General features: G+C 55.9%; 3 protein-coding genes across 5 annotated transcripts in view; 1 reads left to right on the top strand and 2 right to left on the bottom strand.

Moving 5' to 3' along the window:
- The window catches only part of TMEM63C (transmembrane protein 63C), a 41,085-nt gene extending 29,878 nt beyond the window's left edge, over positions 1–11,207 (top strand). The window contains exons 17-22 of one of the 2 annotated variants that reach the window (XM_056133419.1): positions 207–369; positions 591–696; positions 1,019–1,186; positions 5,646–5,758; positions 6,770–6,838; positions 10,836–11,207. In XM_056133419.1, the coding sequence (XP_055989394.1) occupies positions 207–369; positions 591–696; positions 1,019–1,186; positions 5,646–5,758; positions 6,770–6,838; positions 10,836–10,985 (769 nt within the window). In that variant the 3' untranslated portion in view covers positions 10,986–11,207. Of the gene's footprint in view, positions 1–206; positions 370–590; positions 697–1,018; positions 1,187–5,645; positions 5,759–6,766; positions 6,839–10,835 lie in introns of both variants that reach the window. The other variant, XM_056133418.1, reaches the window with a different exon arrangement.
- Positions 11,208–17,546: 6,339 nt separating this feature from the next.
- NGB (neuroglobin) lies at positions 17,547–20,731 on the bottom strand. The gene is given in 6 exon segments (XM_056133335.1): positions 17,547–17,602; positions 17,605–17,664; positions 19,154–19,207; positions 19,210–19,276; positions 19,879–19,990; positions 20,694–20,731. Coding segments are annotated over 6 exon segments (387 nt in total).
- A 5,692-nt stretch (positions 20,732–26,423) lies between these two features.
- Positions 26,424–26,894, bottom strand: part of POMT2 (protein O-mannosyltransferase 2) — a 32,858-nt gene continuing 32,387 nt past the window's right edge. Inside the window, exon 20 of one of the 2 annotated variants that reach the window (XM_056133417.1) lies at positions 26,424–26,732. In XM_056133417.1, the coding sequence (XP_055989392.1) occupies positions 26,698–26,732 (35 nt within the window). In that variant the 3' untranslated portion in view covers positions 26,424–26,697. The remainder of the gene's footprint in view (positions 26,733–26,894) is intronic. The other variant, XM_056133416.1, reaches the window with a different exon arrangement.

The raw sequence follows: 26,894 nt of genomic DNA, 5'->3' as shown, positions 1-26,894 counted from the left end.
CTTTCAGCACCTCCCGGGGGAACGCTTCCCTCCACCAGCGTCATTGCCAACACCCCAATCTTCCAACCCCCTGAGAGCCTGTCTGTCCTGACACACACCCTCTGGGCACCAGCATCACCTGCCATCCACCCTGTCTCTCTTTTTCTCCTTCTGCCCCCCTCGGCGCCCCCCAACTCCCGTCTCCCCCAATTCCACCCCGTGCCCAGGTGTGTGTTCCTGCCTGACAACGGCGCCTTCTTCGTCAACTACGTCATCACCGCAGCCCTGCTGGGCACAGGCATGGAGCTGCTGCGTCTGGGCTCGCTCTTCTGCTACTCCCTCCGCCTCTTCTTCTCCACGTCCGAGCCGGAGCGAGTCCACATCAGGAAGGTGAGCGGGGCCCAGGGAGGTGCTGCGGGCGAGTGGGGAGGGTTCCTGGGGGTCTGCAGGTCAAATGCTGGGGGCTGTGGCATGGTGGAGCTCCCAGGGTCCCAGGCCCCGCACGGCAGGCTGCCTCCACCTCCTTGTCCCAGGGAGATGGACAAGGGGCCACAGCTCAGCCACGCCGAGAGGACCGGGCCCTGGTAGGGTGACCCCACCTTCTACCCCAGGACCAGGCCATGGATTTCCAGTACGGGCGCGAGTACGCGTGGATGATGAATGTCTACACCGTGGTGATCACTTACAGTGTCACGTGCCCCATCATTGTCCCGTTCGGTGAGTTCCCCACCCCCAAAGCCCCCATCCTGGGGCACCTGGAATCTGGGAACACCCCCTCCTCTCCACCCCCCGGTGAGCAAAGGGGCACATCTGGGGCCGAGGCTGGTGACTGATGGTCAGGTGAATGCAGGAGCGAATGATTCCAGCCAAATGGCAATGTGAAGTTGAGCCCTTGGGGCCTGGGGTATGGGGGGATGCCCCAAGTCCCCCACAACCAGTCCTTGGCCCTGGGTTGCTTTGGGCCCTGGGGGCACCTAGGGCTGTGCTAGTCCTGGGCGTGGAAGCCGGCCCTGAGGGTGCTTCCATGTTCGGGGCGCAGGGCTGCTGTACCTGTTTATGAAGCACGCCACGGACCGCTACAACATGTATTACACGTATGTCCCCACCAAGCTCAACGAGCAGATCCACAAGGCGGCCGTCAAACAGGCCATTGTCGCGCCCATCCTGGGGCTCTTCTGGATGCTCTTCTTCTCCATCCTGCGGCTAGGTAGGTCCGGGCCAGCTCGGCCCCCACCCCCACGCCCACCCCCACGTCTTGACAGCTCCTCACCCCGACTCTGGGGTGAGTAGGACTCAGTCAGGACAGCCTGGGGCCTCCGCTCAGGCGGCTTCCTGTGTCTGTTTACAGCACAGAGGGCCTGGGACATCCCGTTCCTTCCTTCTCGCTCAAGCTGGGCGGGACTTGTTCGCTTCTGGGGCTCACCCCACCCCCTGCCATGGGATTCCCTCTGGAATGCCCTAAGGAGTCCAGTTTGGGGTCAGAGAGACAGTCCAGGGCTTAAGGCACTTACCTTGCATGTGGCTAACCTGGCTTTAATTCCCTGCCACCCCATGTGGTTCCCCTGAGCCCCCACCAGGAGTGATTCCTGAGCACAGAGCCAGGAGTAAACCCTGGGCACAGCTGGGTATGGCCCCAAAACTAAAAGGAAATTAAAAAAAAAAAGTCTGGTGGGGCGGGAGCAATAGCACAGTGGGTAGGACATTTGCCTTGCATGTGGCTGACATGGATTCGATTCCCAGCATCCCATATGGTCCCCTAGCACCGTGAGGAGTAATTCCTGAGTGCACGAGCCAGGAGTAAACCTCTGTGCATCGCCAGGTGTGACCCCAAAAGCAAAAAATATCTAAATAAAGTCTGGGTTCACGGGGTGCCTGAAGCCCACAGGAAGATTTGAAGTGGACCTCAGCTCCTCTCCTGGCCTCACAGAACTGCTGCCCTGGCATGCAGGGCCACCCCCACAGGGCAAGTGCCAGTGGGCCACCAGTCCGATGGGAGCTGCCCTCTGGGCCAGGAGGTCACAGTGGCCTTTTCTTTCCGTGCCTTGCACCCCACTGTTTCCTGCTGCCCTCCGCTTGCTTGCCGTGGAGAAGGAAGGCGCCTTTGCTGCCTCTCTCCACATCTGCAAGCAGCTACTTCTTGGTTCGATGCCTGCACTCACATTTGTCTCACTGCTACCTTGGGGGGGGGGGGCTTCTTTCCCCCTTCCCGCCTCCCCGTGCATTGCTTCCTTCCTTCCACTCATGCTTTTCTGTTTTGTGAGTGTGTGTGACTATTCTATTGTTTTTTTTTGTTGTTGTTGGAAACTTTATTTTTTTTTTTTACATCCAAGTTTATTTTATTTATTTTTAGATCGCGCCCGGCAATGCTGAAGGGTTACTCCTGTCTCTGCAGTCAGGAATTAACTCCTGGTGGTGCATGGGTGGACCATATGGGATGCCGGGGATCAAAACCGGGTCAGCCGTGTGCAAAGCAAACCCCAATTTTTGGGGGGAAACTTTAAAAGACTGTTTTTGACGTACAAAGAGCTTTTTATAGCACAGAACTTCTTATACAGTAAAACTTTAAAAAATTATGTGTGCCTATGCATAAGAATTATGCAGGGTATATTCTATATATTAACATTATTGATCAAGTTAATTTTCCAAAACTTTATTCTTTAATTCTATTATAGTCTTCATTGTATGAATTAAAAAAAAATTTTATTGAATCACTTTGAGATTCCTTATGCCAAACATAGTAACAATAAGTCTCACAATGGAGAAGTTAAAAAAAATTTTTTTTTTATTAAATCGCCTTGAGGTTCAATATGCCAAACACCGTAACAAGTCTCACGGTGGAGACATTACTGGGCCCACTGGAGCAAATCAGTGAACAAGGGGGGGGGGGGGGGGGACAGTGCTACAGTGTAGCTTGAGATACACAGTTACACAGTTGATCATGATTGGGTTTCAGTGATACAATGTTCCTGCACCCATCCCTTTACCAGTGCACATTTTTCGGTACCAGTATCTCCAGTTTCCCTCCCTCCCCCAAGCAGGGTCTCAGTCTCTCTCTCTCTGTGTCTCTCTCTCCCCCCCCCGCCCCCGCCCTTCCCTTGTTTGAGCATTATGGTTTGCAAATCAGGTACTGAAAGACAGCATATATATTAGTTTACCACTTCTCAGCACTCAGTTCTTGTCCAGAGTGATCATGTCCAACTATCATTGCTATAGTGGTCCCTTCTGTGTCCTAACGGCCCTCCCCGCAAGCTTCCAACCATGGACCAGTCCTCCTGGCCCTCACTACTACTGTCCTTCGATATTAGTCTCATGCTTTTATTTCTTTAATATCCCATAGAGGAGTTCATGCTTTTCGTTGAGCATAATGCCTGCACCCTTCTTAACAAACCCAGAGCCACGCAGATGGGCACTGCCAGGCAGAGCAGAAGTTTCTGGGTTCACCATTGAGTGGCTTCGGGGGGACTTGCACTTGTGGACACTGCCACTTCTCTCCAGCTGCCTGGCTGAGCACTGTGCGGTGATGATGAGGAAAAGGTGCCCTCCCTCCTGTGTGTTCTCAGTTCTCTCGTCTGGGGGTGGGATTTTCCTGGTAACAAAGTCCAGCGAGCAACCTGTGCCTGTACAAGCTAGGTTTGGTTTCTTTCCTTTTGTTTGGGGTGGGGTTTGGGCCTCATCCTCTGATGCTCCCAACTCTCTGCTGTGGCACCATCTGGTACCCAGAACAAACCTGCACGCTCCCCTGCCGGCCTGTCTCCCTGACCTCTGAGGTTGGGTTTTAATAGTTACCTCACGCCGCTCCATTCCAAGGTTACCAACTTTTTTTAATATATCATGATCATGATCACAATCATCCCGTTTTTCATCGATTTCCTTGAGCAGGCACCAGTAACGTCTCCTTCATCCTAGCCCTTGAGATTTTAGAAAGTGCCATATTCGAGGCTCTTTCAGGACCAGGAGAATGAGACCCATCATTGTTACTGGTTTTTGGCATATTGAGTACGCCACGGGGAGTTTGCCAGACTGCTGTGCGGGCAGGATAGCTTCGGTAACCTGCTGGGTTCTCCAGAGTAAGAACTAGATAATAAGCTTGCTTCCGGGAGCTGGGTTTTATAGTCTCTGGGTCTTGGCTTGGTTGATGGGATTACCTGGTTCCGGGGGCAATTGGTGGGTGTGATACCTACCTACCGGAAGATGGGGGATCTGGGTGGAGGAGGCCCAGTCCTGATCCGAATAGGCTTGGAGATCTCAACCCCAGGACCCGCATGCCTGTATTCCTCTACCAGTTCCTTCATGCATGTGGAGAGTGGTCTCAGCATGGCTGTGGCTGATTCTGGAGGTCTTCAGCTGCCAATGCTCTGCTCGGGGTGGGGAGAAAAACTCAACCTGCCCCCCTTCAAGTGGTCCCGGTGACAACAGCCAGGCGCTGTTTTTTTTTTTAATTTTTATTTATTTTTATTGAATCACTGTGAGCTGCAGTTACAAAACTTTCATATTTGAGTTTCAGTCATACAATGATCGAACACCCATCTCTCCACCAGTGTATATTTTCCACCACCAATGTCCCCAGTATCCCTCTCCGCTCCGTCCCACCCTTCCCCCTGCCACTATGGTGGACAATTTCCCTCTTACTCTTTCTCTACTTATGGTCATTATGGTGAGGCCATCATGTTTGGTCCACTATCTACTTTCAGCACACATCTCCCATCCCGAGCGATCCCTTCAGCCATCATTGTCTTAGTGATTCCTTCTCTATCCCAGTTGTCCTCTCCTTCAGTTCATAAGGCAGGCTTCCAGCAATGGAGCAATATTCCTGGCCCTTGTCTCTCCTGTCCTTGGGTGTCAGTCTCATATTATGGTATTTTATATAAAGGAGAAATTCTCAATCCCTGTCTTATCTATCTGCTAGTTTTAAATGAGTTAAAGCTGTGTCAAAGTTACCAAGTTTAGAGCTACCGTAGAGGTAGAACAACAGTTTGGGTGCTTGCCATGTACACAGCCAACCTAGGTTTGGTCCTCAGCACCCCATATGGCCTGGGGTCCTGCCAGGAATGACCCTTAAGTGCAGAGCTAGAAACAAGCCCTGAGTACAGCCGATAAAGGTAAAGGTAAAGGCCCTCCCGTTGTTCATCGATTTGCTTGAGCGGGCCCAGTAACGTCTCCATTGGAGATTTTGTTGTTACTGTGTTTGGCATATCGAATACATCACGGGTGGCTTGCGAGGCTCTGCCGTGTGGGCGAGATACTCTCAGTAGCTTGCTGGACTCTCTGAGAGGGGCGGAGGAATCGAACTTGGGTCGGCCATGTTGGCTGCGTGCAAGGCAAACGCCCTACCGCTGTGCTATCGCTCCAGCTCAAGTACGATGTGGCCTCCAAATGAAACAAAAGATCCACTCTCCCTCTGGTTTTGTTCAGGTCCCAGATGGCAGGAAGTGCATGTTTGGTGGGTCCCTAAACATTTATGTAAAGTCTCTTCATTTTACTTCATGGTCAATGTTAAAACTTGTCCAGTGACACAGAGGAATGCTGTCTTTGTCCCAGACACCTGGGTCAGATGTCTGAGGTATCCCCAGATGTCTACCCATGGGGTGGCATCCTGACAGGCCTTCTCCTGACTCCCACTGTAGCCTGCTTGCACCAGGCCCCCCAACTCCCTTTTCTCTTCGCAGGTACATCCCACGTCCTCACCTTCATATCCATCGCCCTCCTCGTCCTGTCCATGATGATTGCCTTCACTAGCACCTTCATGGGGAAGATTCACTACTCATCGGTTTCTCGGAGGGTAAGTTGTCTACCTGCCTCTCCCCTACCTGGGGGGTGTGGACAGCCACTGCACTGTGAGACCCAAGTGGCTCTGGCCTTGCGCTCTGGTTTTGGGGTGTGACGACCCCCTGCCTGCCTGTTCATGCCTCAGTGGGTCCTTGCACCAGCACTGACTGGACCCCCGCTCCCTGAGTCATATCTCTGGATGAGAAACACACCTGTCCTCTCCTCTTGCCCCCACAGACAGCTTCCTACCTGGCCTTCCTCCCGGGGAGCCCAGCCAGCCAGGGATGCTGTGAGCTGATCTTCCCCAGAGTAGAGAATTGAGTTTGGGGTGAGCATGGGAAAGGCTCAGAGGAGGAGAGGCTGTCTTCCCGTGGCTAACACTCCTTCACTCTTGGGGCCCGATCAATAGTGCAGCAGGCAGGGCACTTGCCTTGTATGTAGCTGGTCCCAGTTCCATCCCTGGCACCCCCATATGGTTTGTCTGTACATACCCAGGAGTCAGCTCTGAGCACCACCAGGTGTGACCCAAACACAAAACAAAAGAATCCTTCACTCTGGAGCCAGTAGTCCTCGGACCCAGTGCTGGGGTAGACAGCTTGGGAACCTCTACTGCCTTGGTTATAGCTGCTGGTCTGTGGACTGATACACAGGCCTGGCCACAAGTGTAGACAGGTTGAAGGACCAGCTCTAGCTAAAGAAGGAAGCTGGCAGGAGACCCTGGGCCCCTCCAGGGGACTCACTCCATACCACGACAGGAAACCGGAATACCAAGACCGCTGAAGGCCAGGCTGTCCCAGAAGTCAAAGCAGTTTGATGCTTTGGTGCTGCTTCCGCCTCCCAGCTAGCCCTTCGTCCCAGCCTCTTCCAGCCTCTGTCCCCTTGGACTACAGCAGACCTGGCAAAATGGAGGGCAGACTGCATTCTAGACCCTGCATGCTTGGTCCCAGCGCCTCCGTGTGGGGGACAGTCAGAGGAACCCCCACCTCCTCAACACAGTGTCCCTCCACATCTCTCCCTGCAGCAGTTGCCGGAGGAGATGGAGACCGTGTTCGACATGGAGCCAAGCAGCACCGCCTCCACGCCCACGTCTCTTGTGAGTCAGAGGGCCTGTGCCCTCCCACCCCCTTGGGAAGGGTGGCCCCCCGCTCAGGTGGGGGTACCACAGGGAGGGGCTACTCCTGCTTTTAGTGCCCACCCTGGGGGGGACAGGGAGGAGACCGGGAGACCCTGGCACCCTCCTCTGATGCAGCAGGACTTGGCCCAGGTCACCTTGCTGCCATGGCCCTGGCTGAAGAGCCAGGAAGATGGAAGATCCAGGATGTGGCGGAGATTCTCTAAAAGGAACTCAGAGAGGAAGAGAAAGGTCAGGGCACGTGTGGCCAGATAGTGGTGGCGAGGCCGGGGCGTGCTGGGCCCAGGCCATGTGGCAGGGAGCTCCTGGAGGTCGGGCGGCCCCCGAGGACAGCGCCCAGCAGCCAGCCAAGAAACCAGCCCAGGACCAGAGTGCACGGGCGGCGGACGGGCCTGGGCGCTCTCACCAGGGCTTAGACCAGCGCAGGGCACCCATGTGGAGGTGGGGTCACTGGTGCAGTGAACTGGGCACTGGGCCAGTCTGTGCCCCATGCAGGGTGCCTAACAGGAGCACTGAAAAAGGGAACCAGCCACCCAGGCACTCAGGAGACTTCCAGATGGAGGGGGTGTCTAATCCAACTCTAGGAATAGAAGTAGTTTTGCCAGAGGCCGGCCAGAGTGATAGAACAGTAGGTCGGGTGCTTGGTTGGCATGCAGTGAACCTGGGCTTGATCCCCGTATGGTCTCCCGAGCACCATGTGGGGATCCCTGAATGCAAAGCCTATAGTAACACCTGAGCATCGCCAGGTGTGGCCTCTGAAACAAATAAACAGACAGACAAAAAACCCCCACAAAAACAAAAGTGCATTTGCCAGGTGTGGGAAAGAGCAGTCAAGGAAGAGGCATGGTCTCTGCCCAAGGCTGGAGGAAAGACCCTAGAAGGTCTGGGGAACAAAAGACAGTTTCAATGCAGAGGACATGCAGAGGTTGGCCGGGCTTGGCAGAAGTGTTGGAGGAAAGTGCATAGATACATAGTGGGTACACAGACACATAGTAGGTACACAGACACGCAGTAGGTATACATACACACAGTGGGTACACAGACACACAATAGGTACACAGACACACAGTTGGGTACACAGACATGCAATAGATACACAGACACACAGTGGGTGCATAGACACATAGTGGGCACACGCACAGTAGGTATACATAGTGGGTGCATAAACACAAAGTGGGTGCATAGTCACATAGCAGGTGTGCCTGGGTGGCTGGTTTCCTTCCTCAGTGCTCCTGCAAGGCGCCTTGCAGGCCGACCCAGTGCCCAGTTCATTGCACCGTAGGTACATAGACAAACAGCAGTGCAGAGACACACAGTGGGTGCATGGACACACGGTGGGTGCATATAGGCACACAGTAGGTCCCAGACACACAGTAAGTGCATTCTCGCCCCTACACAGAGTCATCACACTGCTACACTTTGAGTAAATGGTCTCTGCAAGGTGTCAGGGGAGAAAGCTTCAATCCTTAAGAGGCGGAAAGGTTTCAGGTGGAAACTCCACATAGCATCTCCTGGGGCACTTCTGAGAAGCCCCTGGTAGAACACTTAGCAGCTGGGCATTGAAAGCTTCTTTCAAACCCGACATACTTCCCTGCTTGCCATTCATCTCTCTGATAAGTCTACTCAGAGGCAGTTTTCATCTCATCTTACCATGGGAAGCTGGAGGCTCCGAAAGGTCAGTTAATGTGGACCTCAGGGCTCTGAGCAGGGAAGTGACAGAGCAAAGTATGAACTAGTCCATCCACCCTGGAGCCTGAGATTTAAAAAAAAAAAAATCCCTGGAACTGACTTCTCTGTTTTCTGTATTACAGTGGCACATGAACATTGTAGATAAGTACAGGAGAGCAAAAATAAGGCGGGGTGGGGGGGGGGGGGAGGAAGGTTGCCATTCCCACCAGCCAGAGATGACTGCTGATACCCTAGCGAATGTTCTCCCTGAGAGAAACAGAGACCTCTGGATCAGTCTTGCTAACATGAAACATTGTATTGTGTCTAGTTTTGTAGCCTGCAGTCTTCAACTCACAATCATCTACCTATTTTCCCCCTCTTCAAATACTTAGTTACTATTCAGATCGCCATAGGTGTTCCAGAAATACCTATCACAGCTTGTCCAAAGCAATAGCCAGTCCAGCTCTGTGCATGTTCCTTTCATATTAGCACCTGCTTTTTTCATTTTCTGTTTTAAAATTTTGGTTTGGGGGACACATCCTGTGATTCTCCTGGCTTACTCCTGACTCTTCTTTTCTTTTTCTTTTTGGGTTACACCCAGCGATGCTTAAAGGGGTTACTCCTGGCTCTGCACTCAGGAATTATTCCTGACGGTGCTTGGGGGACCAGAGGGGATGCTGGGGATCAAACTCGGGCCGGCCGCGTGCAAGGCAAACGCCTACCTGCTGTACTATCGCTCTGGTCCCTTACTCCTGACTCTTCACTCAGTGGTCACTCCTGGCTGGGCTCAGAGAACCATGTCGGGTGGTGAGGGTTGAACCTGAACCAGTCATGTGCAAGGCAAGTGCCCCTCCTTCTCGTGCCCTCATGATGAGTTTTGATTTGAACTTCCCTAATCATTGTTTTCACATGCGTGAAAGCCATCTGTTCTGTCATCTCTGAAGAAGAGCCTGTTCAGATCTTCTGCCCAAATTCTGATTGAGTTGTGTTGTTACTGAATCGTATAAATTCTCTCTCTCTCTGATCTTGACCCACTGTCAGGTGTAGCAATAACTTCGCCCTGTCAGTAGGCTGTTTTTTTTTTTTTTCATTTTTGTGCTGGTTCCTTTCGCTGCATGCACATGTTTTTTTAGTTTGATGTGCTCTCTCTCTCTCTCTCTCTTGCTCTCACTCTCGCTCTCTCTTAACATTTGATTTTTGCTTCCTTTGGTTTGGGCTGTTTTTCAGGGCTGTTTTGACAGCAGGTCCCACTGTCTCTTGTTGTTCTTGGAAACTAGACCAAAGTCAGGATCAGCCTGGGGCTGAGACAGATACCACACACAGGCAACACACACACTCACTTTCCTGATTAGGACCACAAATGACAAGCAAGTGGCTTCCTAGTGAGGGGCCCAGTCAGCCATTGTCCAGTTGCCCTATTTTGCGGACCAAGAGGTCATACATGGAATTTCCTCAGGCCTTATGCAGACTTCTAGATTCTTCCGTAGGAATGATTTTTCCCTCACCTGCTAGGGCTTTTCTGCTTCATCTGAAATGAGCTCCTGCAGGGACATCTTGGTTCTGTCCTGATCTCGATTTGAGGAAGAAGGTGTTGAAGGAAGAGTCACTTCTCAGGAGGACAGTCGCTCTGGGGCCGAAGCTCCTGATTCACCCTCTCTCTGCTCAGCCTGTCTCTGTTCTCTCCTCCCGGAGTCAGATTTCAACCCTGAGATTCGGGATGGTTCTTCCCACGCCAGATGAGACACTTGTCATTGTGCCTCTGGAGCACTCCCTCAGAAGCAGGGTCCCTCTGACCCTGTTGCAGTTACCCGCTATAACCTTTCCCCCAACCCTGTTGCAGTTACCCGCTAGGACCTTTCCCCCAACCCTGTTGCAGTTACCCGCTAGGACCTTTCTCTCTGACCCTGTTGCAGTTACTCGCTAGGTAGGACCTTTCCCCCCGACCCTGTTGCAGTTACCCGCTAGGACCTTTCTCTCTGACCCTGTTGCAGTTACCCGCTAGGTAGGACCTTTCCCCCTGACCCTGTTGCAGTTACCCACTAAGACCTTTCCCTGGCTCAACCTGCAATGGAACTGACACACTGGACCACACAGCAAGCATGCTGAGCTGTTGGGACAGACCCAGAGCCCCCCAAGGCGGGTGGACCCAGAGCCCCCCAAGGCCTCAGACTGCTGGAGCAGTGGGAAGGCTCCCAGCTTGGAGGGGGCAGAGGCTCCGGGGCCCAGGCTGCGCCTAGGGCCTAGCCCTCGCTGTGGCCTCACCCCCATCCCCCCTCTCTGTCCCGAGCAGCTGTATGAAGCCAGTGTGATGCACGAATCTTCGATGACCCCCGCCTCCTCTCCCGGCCGCCACAGCTACGGCAGCATGAGCAGACCAGCTTATGCAGAGGAGCTGGGCACGTTCCAGCAGGACCTGGAACTGGAGAACCAGAAGCAGTGACCGGGACCTGGGCCTCCACCTGGCGGTTCCCGCCAGGAGTGGCGGCCAGGAGAGAGCCTGGCAGGGGAGTTAGAGGGCCCCGACCCTCCCCGCTTCTTCCAGCAGACTTTGGGCAGGCCCAGCAGAGACATCTGCCGGCCCCGCGTGGACACCCCGGCCTGCCAAACAGCTAGAACGGGAGCAGCAAAGCAGTACTCCGGGCCCCTGGCAAGGACGGGAGGAGACAGGATGGCACCACATCTCGGAAGAAGTGGCTGAAGCCCCTAGTGCAGATTGAAGCCCGAGGTCGCTTCGCAGGGTAGAGACGGGATGGAGGGAGGGCAGGGAGGCTGTGCAAGAGGAAGGAGGCAGAAGGGAGCCCCGGGACTGTCCAGGACCTGCCACCCTCCCACCTGTGGTCCTGCCCTACGCACCCCTGCAGCCTGAGGAAGAGCAGCCTGAGTGCAGCCTCGTGGATGAGACCATCCCCTTGCCCAGCCCAGAGGTCCCTGAGATAAACCGCTGCAGCCATGCCAACGCCCGCCGAGATCCCCATCACGTGTCCCCGGGAGCTGGGGGGTGGGCACTGTCTCTTTTCTAGTCTTGTGAGGGCACCAAGCGCCCGTCCACCCAAGGGCTCATTAAACCAGACCTGGTGTATTTTGGTGAGGCCACCTTGGTGGGTCATATCTAGCGGGGAGGGGCTGAGAATTCAAGGAGTGTGGGTGGGTGGGGGAGGGCGGGGGGATCTCCCAAGATTTGGGGAAGGGGGAAACAACCTGCCTCCCCAAGGCCCAGGCCTGCCCCCCGAGAGCTCTGCTGGGCTCAGGGGAGCCCTGCCCACACTGGTCACGGGTGGCCCCCAGGCCCGGAGAAAGAAATTGCCTCTGACCTAGCGCCACCTGGACCGTGGTACAGGCCTGCACAGCTGTCCTTCATGGTTGGGCTGCAAGCTGCGTCCTCCGCGTGGCAGATCTGGGGGACCCTGACACCTGGGCCACAGGCGGGTTTCTCTGTCCTTCCGGTCTGCCCAGCAGGGAGGATGTGGAGAAGGGCCAGCTGGGGCCTTGGGTTGATGGGTCGGTGAGCTCGCCAGTGCTCCCAAGCGGTCCCCAGGGGCCCCAGACTCACCCCCGGGCTCCTAACAAGCCAGGCCCATGGGGGCTTGTCCTTGAGGGGGCCCCCACTCCAGGCTTCACCCCAAGCAAGAACTAGCCCCGGGGGGCAGGCATTGCCATACCTTACCCCTAAGTTTGGTCCAGCTTCTTGGCATGAGGGATGCCAAGAGGCACCTGGGGTCTTACCCACATGTCCCCGGCTTGGAGGAAGGAGATGTTGCCCAAAGCCCTTCACAAGCAGGCCCTGCCCAACATTTCACCGCCCGCCCACCAGGGGAGGCACCTTTGCTGTTAGGACCCCTGCAGGGGAGCTGACTCAGGCCCCAGGTCCCAGAGTGTAAGTAAGGGGTCCTGCTGGAAGCTGGCCGCTCCTGCCAGGCTGTCCCTGCCCCCTCCTACCCCTGTCCCTGTGGCCTGTGGGTCCCCACAGATGACCGTGGGACCTCCCTCATGAACAGATGACCGTGGGATCTCCCCCGTGAAACTCGGGCGAGCCTGGTTCTGAGGGGAGCTGATGTGAGTACTGGGGTGCTGCTACGGCCCACTTGCATCCCCACTCTTCCCAGAGAGCCAGGGGGTTCTCCCAGAGGCCCGCGTGGAAAGGGGGTGGGGAGGGGGAGGCGCTTGAGCCCCGACATCTGCCTCTGCTGCTCTTAGCCCCAACTCCCACCGCCATCGCCCCCTGCCCACCCCGTCTGCCCGCCGAGCACCCTCTCAGATGCCACCCTTCCTGGAGGAGGCTGCTTAGGATGGATGGTGACACTCAGCCCCTCCCGGGAGGGCCTCCCCCGGGTCTCACACAGCTCCATGCCTGCCTGCCTCTTCCTCAGAAGCTTCTGGAAGCAAAGTGCCTATCAGCAGCATTGCCTCCTCTGGGGACCCTGGTGGGGGACGTGGACTTCCCTTAGCACCACCGTGGAAGAATGTGCCAGAATGCCTGACCTTGTTACTAATGCTATGACTGTGCCTTGAATAAACACATCCTCCCAACGTCTACAGGCGCACACCTCTGTCTGCCACCCGTGGGTCCCCGGGGGCCAGGGCGGCCTGGGGTGGGCTGAGCCCGGCGCTGCAGTGATGCTCTGTACCAGAGACTGAAACTGCCCCTTCTGGATGCCCTGACCCCTGATGTCCTTCCTAGCCGCCACCTGGTGGGGGCCTCTGGGACCCTGGGAGAGATCAGAAGGGAGTGCGCCTTTGCTGGGGGTATTCCCGGGCCCCGGTCACCAGGGAGAGCTGTCCGGTCCCCAAGATGCCCAGGGAGCCACCAATGCAGCCCGGCCCAGACAGTAGAGACTCAGGGACGAGTGCTGGCCCCGAGCGTGGGCAGTTGACTGGGGGGCCAAGGTCTGGGTCAGTGGCAGGCCGCAAAACTGGGGCTGTAGCCCTACTGCCTTGGGCCCTGAGGAGATTGTCCTGCTTGGGGTGGCCCTGACCTTTCTCTGGTCAGTTCAGCCAGTCCAGGCTGGCGCCGCCTCTGGAAAGTCTAGATCTGCCAGCTCTGCCTTCTTATTCACCAGGCAGGCCCTGGTGGTGGCGCACAGCAAGACTGTCTTCCCACTGCTCCCCCTGATGTCGGAGGCTGGCTGCCCTCAGGCTGCTCCCCGGGCCCCTGGCTGAGCCATCATGCTTTTGTGGTCCATCTGTCACAATTCAAAGCCCTTTTGCTGAAGCAAGTTTTCCCCCACCCTTGGTTTTTGAGCCATGTCCAGAAGTGCTCAGGGTTTGGTCCTGGCTCTGCTCTCAGGGATCACTCTTGGTGTGCTCAGGGGTCACTCCTGGCTCTGCACTCAGGAAACACTGCTGGCTGTGCTCGGGGACCATACGGGATGCCGGAGATCCAACCTGGGCCAGTTGTGTGCAAGGCAAACGCCAGACCCGCTGTATTGTCTCTCCATCCCTCTGTGGCACTGTAGCACTGTTCTCCCATTGTTCATGGGTTTGCTCGAGCGGGCACCAGTAACATCTCACAGCAAATTGTGAGACTTGTTACTGTTTTTGGCATATTGAATACGTCACAGGTAACTTGCCAGGCTTTGCCATGTGGGCGGAATACTCTCGGTAGCTTGCCAAGCTCTCCGAGAGGGGCAGAGAGGAGAATGACCCTACACAAATAAAAAGTGGGCACAAGACTTGGGGAGCCCATAGGGGAGCCCTGGTCTGACCTCCAAACCTCCCGGCATCGGAAGTAGCAGCTCATCCAAAGTGCCAGGCAAGCCTCCAGTACCATGAAACGGAGCCCCTGGGCCGCAGGCAGCTTCAGCAAAAGGCACCAAAGTCTGAGTTTCTCTACACGGATCCAGGACAACGCGGCCCTGCTGAGAGCAGCAGCGTGTGGGAACATCACAGGTCCGTCCTCCCTGGACAGTGAGCCATGACAGTCACACGGGAAGCTTCACACATGCGGTGGTGTGTGGGCAACGAGACACCGTCCCAGAGGAAGGGCGAGATGCCAAAAGAGCCTTGAGGTCAGGGACATGCCACAGCCACAGGACCTGGCTCACCACACACACACACACACACACACACACACACACACACACACACACACACACACCAGCCCCCTTAAGAAACACCTAAGTGCTCCACCCCTCTAAGTAATTAATTATTTTTCAAACCAAATCAGATGAAACCCATAAGGGCTGCTTGGAGGAGGAAAGGCCTGAAGTTTCCCACTGCCTGGGCCCTGCAGGGTGGCCTGCTGCCATGGCGAAAGGAGCTGCCACAGAACCCTCTGCTGCAAGGGACCCTTCCAAGCCTCCAGGAAACCCCCCAGACTGCAGCCCCCAGGCCCTTCAGTAGACACTCCCAGGACAGGACGCAGGCACAAATAAAGAAGAACAGGAGTGGAGGCCGTGGGGTGCCCGCAGAGAGGTGGGGCTGGACAGTGCCAGCTAGAAATTCACATGGAACATGAAGTCTTGGGTTTCAAACTTTCTGGCAAGATTTTAAGTGCTGGGGACTGGAGCGTCCCGAGTGTACAGCAGGTAGGGCGTTTGCTTTGCACACAGCCGATCTGGGTCCGATTCCCAGCATCCCATATGGTCCCCTCAGCACCGCCAGGAGTGATTCCTCAGTGCAAAGCCAGGAGTAACCCTTGTGCATCGCCGGGTGTGACCCAAAAATAAAAATGAAAAAAAAAAAAGATTTTAAGTGCTGGGGGCAGACCTTTGTACACAGAAATTCCTCAAGCTCCGTGTTTTCCAGAAAAAAAAATATTTACAAATCAAGACAGCAGGTACTGAGTCTTTTCAAGGACTGAGCACAAGAGCAGAATGAAGACAGAGGGGTGAGCCTTGGAACCGAGGAGACAGACAGTTTCATGACCTGCAGAGATGGGCGGCGGAGGCCTCGCTGAGCTGGATCCCTGATGATCTCCAATAGAAGAGAGGAGGTGATGGGGGGGTGGGGGGAAGAGCAAGGAAAGGCCATTCTGCAAGGAAGTGCCAGAGTGCATGGGGAGGCAGAACTGGGGGGAGGGCATTGTATAGGATGAAGGATAGGTGATGGATGAAGAGGAAGACACGAGAGAGCACTGTAGGACTGAGAACTGGAATAGAGGGAAAAGGAGCCTTAGTCCCCAAACACACACACTGCACCTGCTCAGGGGAACCTCCTTCCTCTTTCCTTTAAAAGCTCATCCTGGAAAGCTGCAGAGCTCATTTGCATACACAAGTACCTGAATCCCATCACTGCCAGGTGTGGGCTTGGACCCCCACCCCCAACCCTCATTACTCCTGGAGCTTCAACTGTCAGCCCAGCTGGTCCAGTGTTACCCAAACCACTGCAGCACTGGCCGGGAGGCCCCTTCCCAAAAGGAAGGTCAGTCCCACCCGGGGATCAGCTCTGCCCCTCCAAACAGGAGCGAGACGCTTTCCGTGGAGACCCAAGTCATCTTTCTTGCTGTCTGTGCCCCCGACTCATCCCTAACTCCCAAGCATCCCTTTGTCTCCGAGCACATGACCTCCCTTGGGGGCGTTCCAGCCAGGATCTGTGGGTGGGCACTGTTGGGTGCCCAGTGGCCAGACGGATGAGGAGTCACATGTTTCTCCTGCAAACTTCTCCAGGAAGAGGCTGTGTGGAGACGCACAGTGACATCTGCTGCCAGGGCACCCTCCAGGAGACAATGGGACACAGACTCCTTTCACTGTATAGAAGAGGCCATGATTCACATGCGCCTGTGTCCCCCTCCCCCTCCCCGGGCACTGTGAGGTCTGTCTGCATGGAGAAGCATGAAGGAGTTGTGAGGGGCTAAGCATTAGTACAGCGGGTAGAGTGTTTGCCTTGCATGTGGTCGACCCAGGTTCAATTCCCAACATCCCCTGAGCACCGCCAGGAGTAATTCCTGAGTGCAGAGCCAGAAGTAACCCCTGCCTGATCGTTGGGTGTGACCCCAAAAGAAAAAAAAAAGAGTTGTGGGCCGGGCCAGGTCTGAACGGGGCACATTCCACTGGCCAGAATCAATCACGTGTTCCCCAGTTGCAAGAGATGCTGGGAAATGTAGTCTGGCCATGTACCCGGAGGAAGAGGAACTGCTTTGGGTGTTTTCAGAACAGACCCTCATTCCAGCTCCCCCTCGGGATACCCCTAGGCCTCTCCCTTCTTTTTCCCTCCTCTGGCCTTGACCCTCCTCACCCTACCCGCCCCCCCCCCCCCCGTCCCTGCCTTAGAGCTAGAAACTTTGGTTCCTCTGGCACAAGCCAACACCCAGTAAAACCCAGTTCCAAGGGTCAGAGGCAGAGGCCGTCCAGGCCAGCAGTTTCTCCATGCTCTTTTTCTCTTCCATGCACCAGCCTCAGGGCAGGCTCTGCCCCAAGTACGAGGAGCAGTCGGAGCAGGCAGAGGCAGAGAGGAGTCAGGGAGCTGGGACTCAGGCCCCACTGGGCCAGGCATGGGGGCCAGCGGGGCTTGGTAGTGAGGAAAAGCCACAGGAACTGGAATCTCCCAGAGGACTGGCTATCCCACTCCTACAATGATGCTAATGCAGTGAATTATTCTCAGTGGCCTCCTGGGGGCACCAGCGAGCCCCAGGGCAGATCCTGCTTCAGCCTCTGAGCCTTCCAGAAGCTGCCACTGTGATGCTGGGGACAAATAGAGGTCGCTGGCAAGGGGTCAACTAGCTCACACTCAACCTCACCCATCGTGGGAGGAAGGATACAGGAGAGTGTTGGACCTTCCGGATCCCACACCACCATGACCACTGAAAGGAGAGTCTCAGGGTGTAAAATAAGGTTCCCGCAGGAAGGCAGGGAGGGAGGGAGCCCCTGGGGATTCTGGGAACCCAGAAGCACCTTCCAGAAATCAAAGCCAGCCCTGTCTGCAGCCGACCTGGGGTGGATCTGAATTCCCAGTCTGGGCCCACCCTTTCTCTGAGATGGGACAAGGACAAGAGGCCGTGGGGCCGAGGGGAGCCTGGACAAACAGATCAACACAGAGACCAACAGGATCTGTGTCCAGGCACCTCTCAGTCACGGCCCCCACCACAAGTCATGGCCCGCACCGTGGCCCCATAGACCTGCTCCAGGCCGATGTGATAGCAGGGCCGTGGCACTTGCCCGGCACATAGAGCAGAGACTCACCCACTGTCGGTGGAGGAAATGGCACCTGGTTATTTTGGCAGCGGGAAGGCATTGGCTACTTCCTCGAGCGAGCACAGACCTGAGGCCGGTGAGGGCTCCCGGCCTCCCCCTCTTCCCGGGAGGCTTCGTGATGAACTGACTGTTTCTCTGCCTCCAATCTTGCCACCACCCCCTGGTCAAGACCCCCCCACTCCCACCCTCCCCCACTCCCAGCTCAGAGCGAGCATGCCCCACCTCCAACCCAGCCGCAGCTCCAGCACCTGCCTCTGCAAGGCAGCCATGATGGGGGGTTCACAGGACCAGGGAGACCTGAGTCTACTCCCAGAGCTGCCTCCTTCTCTGAGTGGTGTGAGCTGGGACAGGACGTGTGACCTCTCTGAGCCTCTGGACTCCGGGTGAGGCAGTGAGCACACAGTTCCAGGGCTCCAGGTCGGACGTGATGCAGTAAGATCAGAAGCCCTCGGCACTCAGCACCTGGCATGCTACTATTCAGCATAGAAAAAGAGTTGCTGGAGCGAAAGCACAGCCTTGCACACGACTGACCCGGGTTCGATTCCCAGCGTCCCAGATGGTCCCCTGAGCACTGCCAGAAGTAATTCCTGAGTGTAGAGTCAGGAGTAACCCCTGTGCAACACCAGGTGTGACCCCACCCCTCCCCCCCAAAAAAAAGGAAAAAGAAAAGAAAGAAAAAGAGGTGCATTTCTTCCATAAATGTTTGTTCCCCGGGTGCAAAGTTGGGACAGAGCAGAAATAGACACATTCCCTCCCCATCTGGCAGAGTGACAGCAAGGTGGGGAACTGTCATGTCGGTGACCCCCAAGACCACTAGGGCTCTCCCGCTGTGACACTGGGTTCCATCTGAGGCACCTGCTCCGCGGCCCCAGTGAGGCAAGCAGAGGCTGTGAGAGCCTTTGCAGGCTGGACTGGATTGCGACTGCGCCCCCTGCTGGACACACTCGTCACTCTGAAGAAGCTTGACTGGACTGACGGACAAGATGAGGCACCAGGGTTCCCGTGGACCACACGCCCTCTTGGACCGTCCAGCCCTGGATGAGCTCTCAGCTAGAAGCAGTGAATGAGAGACTCCAGACACACATGCACACATGTCAGAGGAGCCGCCCCACGGAGCCCAGAGAAACCGGGAACCACTGGGAAGGTTGATACTCAGCCATCTAAAACTCCATGGACTGGAGAGATAATCCAGCGCGTACAGTTCTGGCCTTTCAAGTAGCCAGTCTGGGTTCGAGCCCAGCACCACATAGGGTCTCCCGAGCACAGAGCCAGGAGTCAGCTCTGAGCATAGGCAGATGTGGCCCCCAAACCCAACCGACCAAAAAGCCGAGATTAGCCCAACTCACCTCAAAAGAGAGAGCTGGAGGCACACCTCTGGCAACCGCTGCAGACCCCCAACTGGGTCCCCCGAGGGGCTGGGAATGGGAGTGCGAGCAGAGGGTCCCAGAAAGGAGTAGGCGAGAGAGGAAGAGCCCCTGACCCACCGAGAAGTTGCTGAGCTTTGTGTCGACAGTCCGGTGCTTCCTGTCCAGGGGGCCGGGTGCTCCTCCAGAGAAGACAAGGTCTCCACGTTGGTCACTGCAGTGTCTATGACCAGCATCACCTGCCAGGCAGAGAGGCCAGGGGAACCCACCTGCTCAAAAATGCAGGGGGGCAAGGGGAGGGGAGAAGCGGGGCTACCGGAAGTCAGGAAGTCAGGTCATCAGGATCAGAAGTGAAAGGTGACCGATGTTTGCATGCAGAAGGTGTCCACGGGTGGGAGCCAGCCTCTGCTGCTCCCCAGGGGAGGGGGCTGACCCTTTTCCTCTACGGGTCTCCAGGTCCTCCCCTGCCCTCTGGACAGTGCCCTCTGCCTGGCGCACGGGGAAACTGAGACCCTGTGGGAATGGCCAGCCTCGTAGAAGTCCCCACCTCAGTTTTCGGAGGCTGTCCCTGTCATGGTTCAGCACCAGCACCAGCTGTAGGAGTCCAGGGCTAAGGGCACGGCCAGAGAAGGGGACCAGCTGGCCGAGCACAGAGTAGGGGAGGAGGCTGGTCCTGGTAGCCCACTGCCGGCCCTCGCAGCACGGAGGGGCAGGGGCATGGTCCCCGAAGAGGGGGACAGAGGCAGAAACAAGCCACTTGCCCTGCTCTGCTTCCCCGGGCTCTGCCCAGATACCCGCCTGCCAGAACCGCCCCCCCGCCCCCCTCCCCCCAGGCCCTCACTTTCCTGATGTGGCCCAGGAACTCCGGATTGGAGAGGCAGTCCTTGGCGCTGGCCAGCTAGTCACAGCCGTACTAGAAAAGGGGCAGCAGGCCCGGCTCCAGCTCAAAGGGCCTGTGTAGAGGCATGTGAGCCCAGGCCATGCCCACCCCGAGGCCAGACTATCACACCCTCTTCCACTGAAGCTGGTCTGTCTTTTTCGTCTTCTTTTTTTTGTTTGTTTGTTCGTGTTTTCTTTTCTTTTTGGCTACATCCAACAGTGCTCAGGGCTTACCCCTGGCTCTGTGCTCAGAAATCACTCCTGGCATGTACCATATGTGGTGCCAGGTATGGAACCTGGATGTGCCTGCAAGCACCTTAAGACCTTGTATTATCTCTGACCCAGGACACTGATTCTTAGCCAACTTTGCAGGGACCTCCCCTCTCCCCTCTCTCACGGGTTCGGGGGTCCATCCTGGGAGGAGCAGTGCCTCCTCAGCCTTCACTGCACAGTAGGGTTGGTTTGGACTGGACCAGGAAGGGGCCCTCTAAAGGAAGCCCCCCTCCCTCTCTTCCTTTCACTCTCTCTCCCTCACCCTCTCCTACTCTCAGGTCAGAATCTTCTAGCCCCACTCCTGTCCATGGTAACAATAGTATTTGGAGCAATTCATATACTTCCTGGGCATTGAATACTTTCCGCGTGCCTAATCTGTACATTTCTCACAATCCTCAATGGGGCTTGTTTAGGATTTGATAAGGACGGAAATAGAAGCCCAAAGAGTTGAAGCATCTTGCCTAAGGGCACACAGCATGGGAACTGGACACCCACAACAAGTACCTGAGAGGCACAAGGATCTTGAGAATGGGCGAGGGCATGAGGGCAAATATCTCCAGGGCCTCTGGGAGGGTCCTGGGGTTTCGCTTCATTCCTTTTTTTGAGGGGGAGGTTTACAAAACACACAGAACTTCTGGGCTGCCTTAGGGAGCAAAGGTTTAGGAAAGCCCACTGTGGAGGCGGTGTGGTGATGGCAGAGAGTCTGCAGCCCCTGACACAGATGGGAACCCCACTCCATGCCCAGCGTGCCAGCCGCCTCGGGCACACCCTCCGCGCGCGGGCCCACGGGGAACCCGGGTCTCCGCGCCCGCCGTGGCGGTGCTTGGCACTAAGCCCGACAAATGGGAAGCGTCAGCGTCAGCGGGAGGGTAAGGTCCGCCCGAGTCGCATTCCCCCACGGGGGTCCTGGAGCGGGGAGCTAGGCTCTGCTTCACCTGACTAGCAGGATCACGCCGCGCTCCGGTGGGCTGCGGCTTGGGCGCGGGGTCAGGGGGACGCAGGGCGAGAGGCTGCTGCCGGGGCGCGTGGGCAGCCTCACGGCATGTGCTGAGCCCTGTTTGCACCCACCCCGCGGGCGGCCAGCGCAGGTGGAAGCCCAGCTGGGGACCCTCGCCCAGTGCCCCGCAACGTCCCGCAACACCCCGCAACGCCCTGCAGCGCCCCAAGCGGACCACGGGCAGAGTCACGGATTCTGGAGCCTCTCAGAACCTCAGTGTCGCATCCGGAAGCTGGAAACTGGGGTCACTTGCTCGGTGGGGTTCAGAGGGGTTTATGATCGCCCCCCTCCTTCCCCATGCCTCTCAAATGCTGCCTGGAGGTGTCGCTTGGCCACCCTCTCAGCACCCAGTCTCTTCTTCCACTGAGGTGGGACTGGGGGCTGCCGGGTGCCTGCACGTGCGCAGGCTCTGCCTCGACTCTTGGGGGAGGCACCCAGTCATGATGGGGAGCGTGGGCTGCTGGCAACCCCAGCGCCTCCCTGGGTCATGCTCTCGCACTAGTTGCACAGTGGGGAAGACACACAGAAACATCCTGCCCCATTTTGGATAGACTTTTAAAAAAGATTAAGCACAAGTTCTGTTTTGTTTGTTTTTTTTTTGGGGGGGGGGCGAGGTGTGTCATACCCAGTGGTGCTCCAGAACTACTCCTAGTTTGGTGCTCCCAGTAGTGCCCTGGAAACCGTATGAGGTGTGGGGGGTGGTGGTTGAATCTGGGCTTCTGCATGCAAATTGGCATGTGCTCCAGCTCACTGAGTGCACTCCCTGGCCCCCAGAAATATTATTTATGTACTGGGTTGGTGGGGTGGGTAGCACCATGGCAGTGCTCACGGGCCCTGGGCTGGTCCTGGTGGTCCAACAGTTTGGTGCTACGATTCAGGGGGTCAGTAGGGCCATACCTGGTGGTTACTCAGGGACTACGTAGAACCATGGGGGTAATAATGGGTCCTTGAGTGTGCAAGACATATGCCCCTACCCCTTAGCTATCCTTCCTCAACCCTTGATCACTTGACTTCCCGTTAATCATCGATTTGCTCGAGCGGGCACCAGTAACGTCTCCATTCGTCCCTGTCGCGTGCTAGTGAAGCCTGAAGGCATCTGTTTGTTCTAGGAACACGAAGAGCCTCAAACCAATCATTCAGGATCTCGAGGAAGAAGTCTGACCATCTCGTAGGTGGGTGGCCACACGATCTTTTGACGTCCCGTGGAATCCAGTCGGTAATGGCTCTAGTCCAGTGGTCGTCTCTAAATCTCATTACATGTCCAGCCCATCTGATTTTTGATGCGTTGGCAAATGAGACAGCGTCCCTGATTCTTGAGCGTTGACGGAGCTCGGAACTCTGGATTCTTTCTTTCATTTGAGTGAAGCATGATACTCCAAGTATAGCTCTTTCGATTTCTCTTTGAGAGACCCGAATAGTGTTCTCATTCTGTTTCCATAGGGCCCAGGTCTCTGAAGCATATGTTAATGCAGGAAGAACAGTGGAATTGAAGAGATGTGCTCGAAGCTGGAGGTTCTTCGTCCTCTTAGGTGTTTCTTTGATGTTCTTAGTTATTTCCAAACCGCTCTCTTCCTCCTGCGCAACTCAGGTGCCAGGTCATTCGTCATATTGACTTCTCGACCTAGGTATACATAACTGTTGCATTCGGAAATGGTTGTTTCGTTGAGAGTGAATGGAATGTCAGGAACAACACTGTTTCTCATTGTCTGTGAGATTCAGCTGTAATCCGACCTTTCCACACTCACGGTCGAAGTCGGCCAGCATTTGTGCCACTTGGCTAATGTTTGTGTTATTAAAACAATGTCATCAGCAAAGCGGAGGTGGTGTAGTTGCCGACCATCTATCTTCACTCCCATTCCTTCCCATTCCAGTCATCGCATGATGTTCTCGAGGGTGGCACTGAAGAGTTTCGTATGGGTTTTTTGTTTTTTGTTTTTTTTTTGCTTTTTGGGTCACACCTGGCAATGCTCAGGGGTCACTCCTGGCTTTGCACTCAGAAATTCCTCCTGGCGGTGCTCGGGGGACCATATGGGATGCTGGGAATTGAACCCGGGTCGGCCACGTGCAAGGCAAACGCCCTACCTGCTTTGATATTGCTCCAGCTCCCCTACGTGTTTTAAAATAGAAGTTCAGATGCCAGGAAGCATACTTGCCACTGGGACGGGCAATTGCTCACCTGTCAATGACCCCTAACCGCCCCCCCCCAGCCTAACAGTTACCTGTCCTGTTTAGAGGTGCAGCTTTCATTTACTTTGCACTCCTTTGGCTTCTCTGGGCCTACCCCCTCAGCCCATTAAGTCTTTTCTCTCTAGTTTCCTTGGTATATAAAAGGTGGTGGTGGGGGGGTGGGGGATGGGGGTGTTAGGTGGTGTGGTCTTTAGGCAACTCAGAACCCCCCACCTTTGGTTCCAAGGATACAAGGTGGATGGGTGTTGCTGATCCATCTGTCATCTTCGTTTTTGGAGCCACATGTAAACAGAGTTTAGGGGGCTACTTCTGGTCTGCACTTGGGGGTAATTCCCAGCAGTGCCAGGGGACCAAGCACTTGAATATGGGGCTCCTGCATGCAGAGTCTGTGTTCCAGTCTGTTGAGCCATTGCCAAGGCTCAAGAGCTTATTTATACTTTCAGAGTTTTTGGGACACACACAGTGACTCCTGTCAGTGCTCAGCAGGGATCAGGAACATGTGGTTCATGATCCGGCCCTTCGAGCCATCCCCCTGGGCCCAGGCCATCAGCAATGAACAGGCCTCCTGCCCAGCCCAGTGGAAGGTTGAACCCTTGCCTTTTAGAATGTCTAGCTCTGAATCAAGCCCACGGTCCCAGCAGAACTCTTCTTTCCTCTCCCATGGAGCCCAGTGAGTTGCCCCAGCCAGATTCTCTCTTCCAAGGACTCAGGAGTTCAGTGTATTCAATTTCTCTTTTGGGAGCTCTGGGCTGAAGCAGGAGGCAGCCTGGCACGTGTCTGAGAGATCTGCAATCCAGAGCACGGATAGATGCGGGCACCTACTGGCACCTACCTATCCAACATGTAAAGCCGGCTCTTACCTCCTGCAGACCCTCACACCTTCCTGATGCTGACCCCCATTGAGAGCCTCAAGCTGCACAGAGACTACAGTGTATGGGCCACTAAGAGAAGAAGAAAGAGAGTCCAGAGTCTGCCTACTGTAGGATGTTTAAGTAAATCCGATCAGGAACTGACCTAAACATTCACCTTGCCCATGGGGCAGTCCAAAGGATGGAGCTCCCCCTCCCTGCCCAGGGTCTCTGCGGGACTTACACCAGCCTTAGACAGGTGCTCTCCAGCACCCCTCTCCAGCACCCCTCTGCTCCTCCAGCCAGAGTGTCAGATTCAATGAACTACAGCAACAACATGGCATTCAAAAGAAGAGTTATTTATTACAAAAGTAAACGGCTTCTGATTGTGTCTGGAAAAAAAAATTTAATAGAAAATTTTAATGAATTTTAAATTTTAATAGAAAACATGGCTCAAGAAGTTGGTTGAAAGTTGGGCTAACTAGAAAATGTCTTCTTTCTCCACAGGCTGGTGTCTGGGGCATGTGACATTCGCCCCTCTGCCCTCCCCAGCATCTTCCCACTCCAGGGCCTGACGCTGCATTATCCCACGTGGGCGCTTCTCTGCCCAAGACAAGTGTCTGCCAGTCTGGTCGAGGAGGAGGAGGTGGGAGCGGGCAGATTCTCCGCCCACTGTTGGACAGCAGTGGGGAGATGGAGGAATCTTGGGCCTGTTGTGACCAAAGCCGGGTGGGGAACGAGCAGGAAGCTGCCTGCACTTTCGCCTTCACTCCTCTGCTCCTTCCCTGTGCCTCCTTTTTAGCAGGTTCCTATTGGGGGACACCTGCTCCCCTTGCATCTTTGGGGACTCTGCTGAGATTGCAGCACAGAATTCTGCCTGTCACCTCCTGGACAGCTCACCCAGATGGCTGCCCTGCAGCCAGGAGAAAACACTGCACTTGTGGGGAGGAGGCAAGTGCTCCACCTTGCACCCCCTGTTCTTCCTAAATGCAATTAAGCCCAGCACCCAGATTGGGCTTCCTGGGGGAAACCCCCGGGGCTGTAGCCTGGGAGAAGGGAGGTCATTGGCCCCAGACCTAATTAGCAAACTTGTCGCTGCATTTCCTCTATTAGCATTAATGAAAGTGGGTCTGATGGCCCAAGCAGGGCCAGAAGCTTCCTTCCCCACCACTCACTAGGTTTCACAGACTGTCCCTGGGACCAATTCCAGTCTCCATGGCAACAGCCTTCGAAGATGCTCTGAAGGGCGGGCGCTGACCCTGAGCTGGAGGGGGCTCAGAGGGCAGACCGTGTGACAGTTCCATCGGTACATGAGACAAAGGGGCTTGTCAGACACCAGAAGCAGGGGGCAGGCAGCAAGCTGGCCTTGGGCTACTTCCATTTTGACCCTTTTCATTTGGGGAAGAAGTGAGAGGAATTGCTCTGGGCCTCTTGCCTGGGCTTCAAGTGGGAAAGAGGAGTGGCGATGTGGTTCTAGGTGCTAGGGGTCCTTGGGGAAAGCCAGTTTCGTGAAATGTGAGACACAGGAGGGAAATGAAATGATTGGACTGACTGGGGAGGGGGGCTCAGCAGGAGGGAAGTAAAAATGGGGACCATCAGGAGGTGACAGAGTATCAGCCCCATCAGCACCCTGGGTCCAGCACCACGCGGCTCTGTGCTGTTTCGCACCCTCGGCTCTGCCAGTGATGGGGCATTCTCCTGGCCCTCCGGGTCAGGAGGGATGCACAGGGCAGAACTGGGCAGAGAAGCCGCCTCAGGCACAGGGCCTGGGGACCGTCAGGTGCCTCATTCTCCGAGACTGGGAACAGGGGCCCAAGAGGAAGGCTTGCGTGGTGCCTGCTCAGCACTCCAGGGCCTGCCCGCCAGAGGGTGCTGCTTGTGGAAGGAGCCCCGTGGCTCTGCCACTCTACTTGGCCCCTGCGAGGTGTCATCAGCAGTGTTCCATGCTCTCAGCCCTCTCGGAGGGGAGAGAATCTGTAACGGATCTTACAAATCCAGTGTGAAGGAATACCAGAAATTATCACTGCAGCCCAGAACTATTTCTTGGAGTTTATAAGATGCGGCTGACCTGAGGTGTGGCCGACATTACACACACACACACACACACACACACACACACATGCACTCATTCCAGGCCACCCTCTGGCACTCCCTCTGCATGTCACACAGGGGAACGTGCCTCCTCAGGGGTCCTCTGCTGAGCTGCCTGCAGCCGGGATCGGGCACAGAGCCTCATGCCCGCTGCCAACAGGCTGGCTGCCGGGGTACACCAGAGGGTCCTGGATGGCAGCAGGAATCCACAGGCTCGGGCAGCGTCCTCCAGAGCTGGGGTAGTCCAGGGACAGGCCCCACAGCTGGCCGCCCCGGGAAGTCCCGGCACTCAAGCTGGAATCCTCGCAGTGGTCTCAAAAGTCCCACGAATCCAGCCACCTGAGTCCTGCCATGGGACTTCGGGGGTCCTGGGCAGGGGGACCAATCATCCCGTAGGCCAAAGGGTGGAAGAGGTAGAAGCTGCGAGAGAGAGTCCAGGGTGGGCAGTTGGCATCCAGTGGGCACTTAGAAGGGATGCTCCAAACACCGCCTACAGACCCCCAAAACAGCCTCTCCTGCAGGAGCTCAGCACACCTGCACACCCAGGCAGCCCGAGGACTCAGAGGATGCCCACGAACCCGC

Source organism: Sorex fumeus, unplaced genomic scaffold (assembly GCF_029834395.1).
Source record: "Sorex fumeus unplaced genomic scaffold, SorFum_2.1 ptg000098l, whole genome shotgun sequence".
Taxonomy (NCBI): Eukaryota; Metazoa; Chordata; class Mammalia; order Eulipotyphla; family Soricidae; genus Sorex; species Sorex fumeus.
The sequence above is the reverse complement of the archived record's forward strand: the minus strand, read 5'-3'. Positions and strand labels throughout refer to the sequence as shown.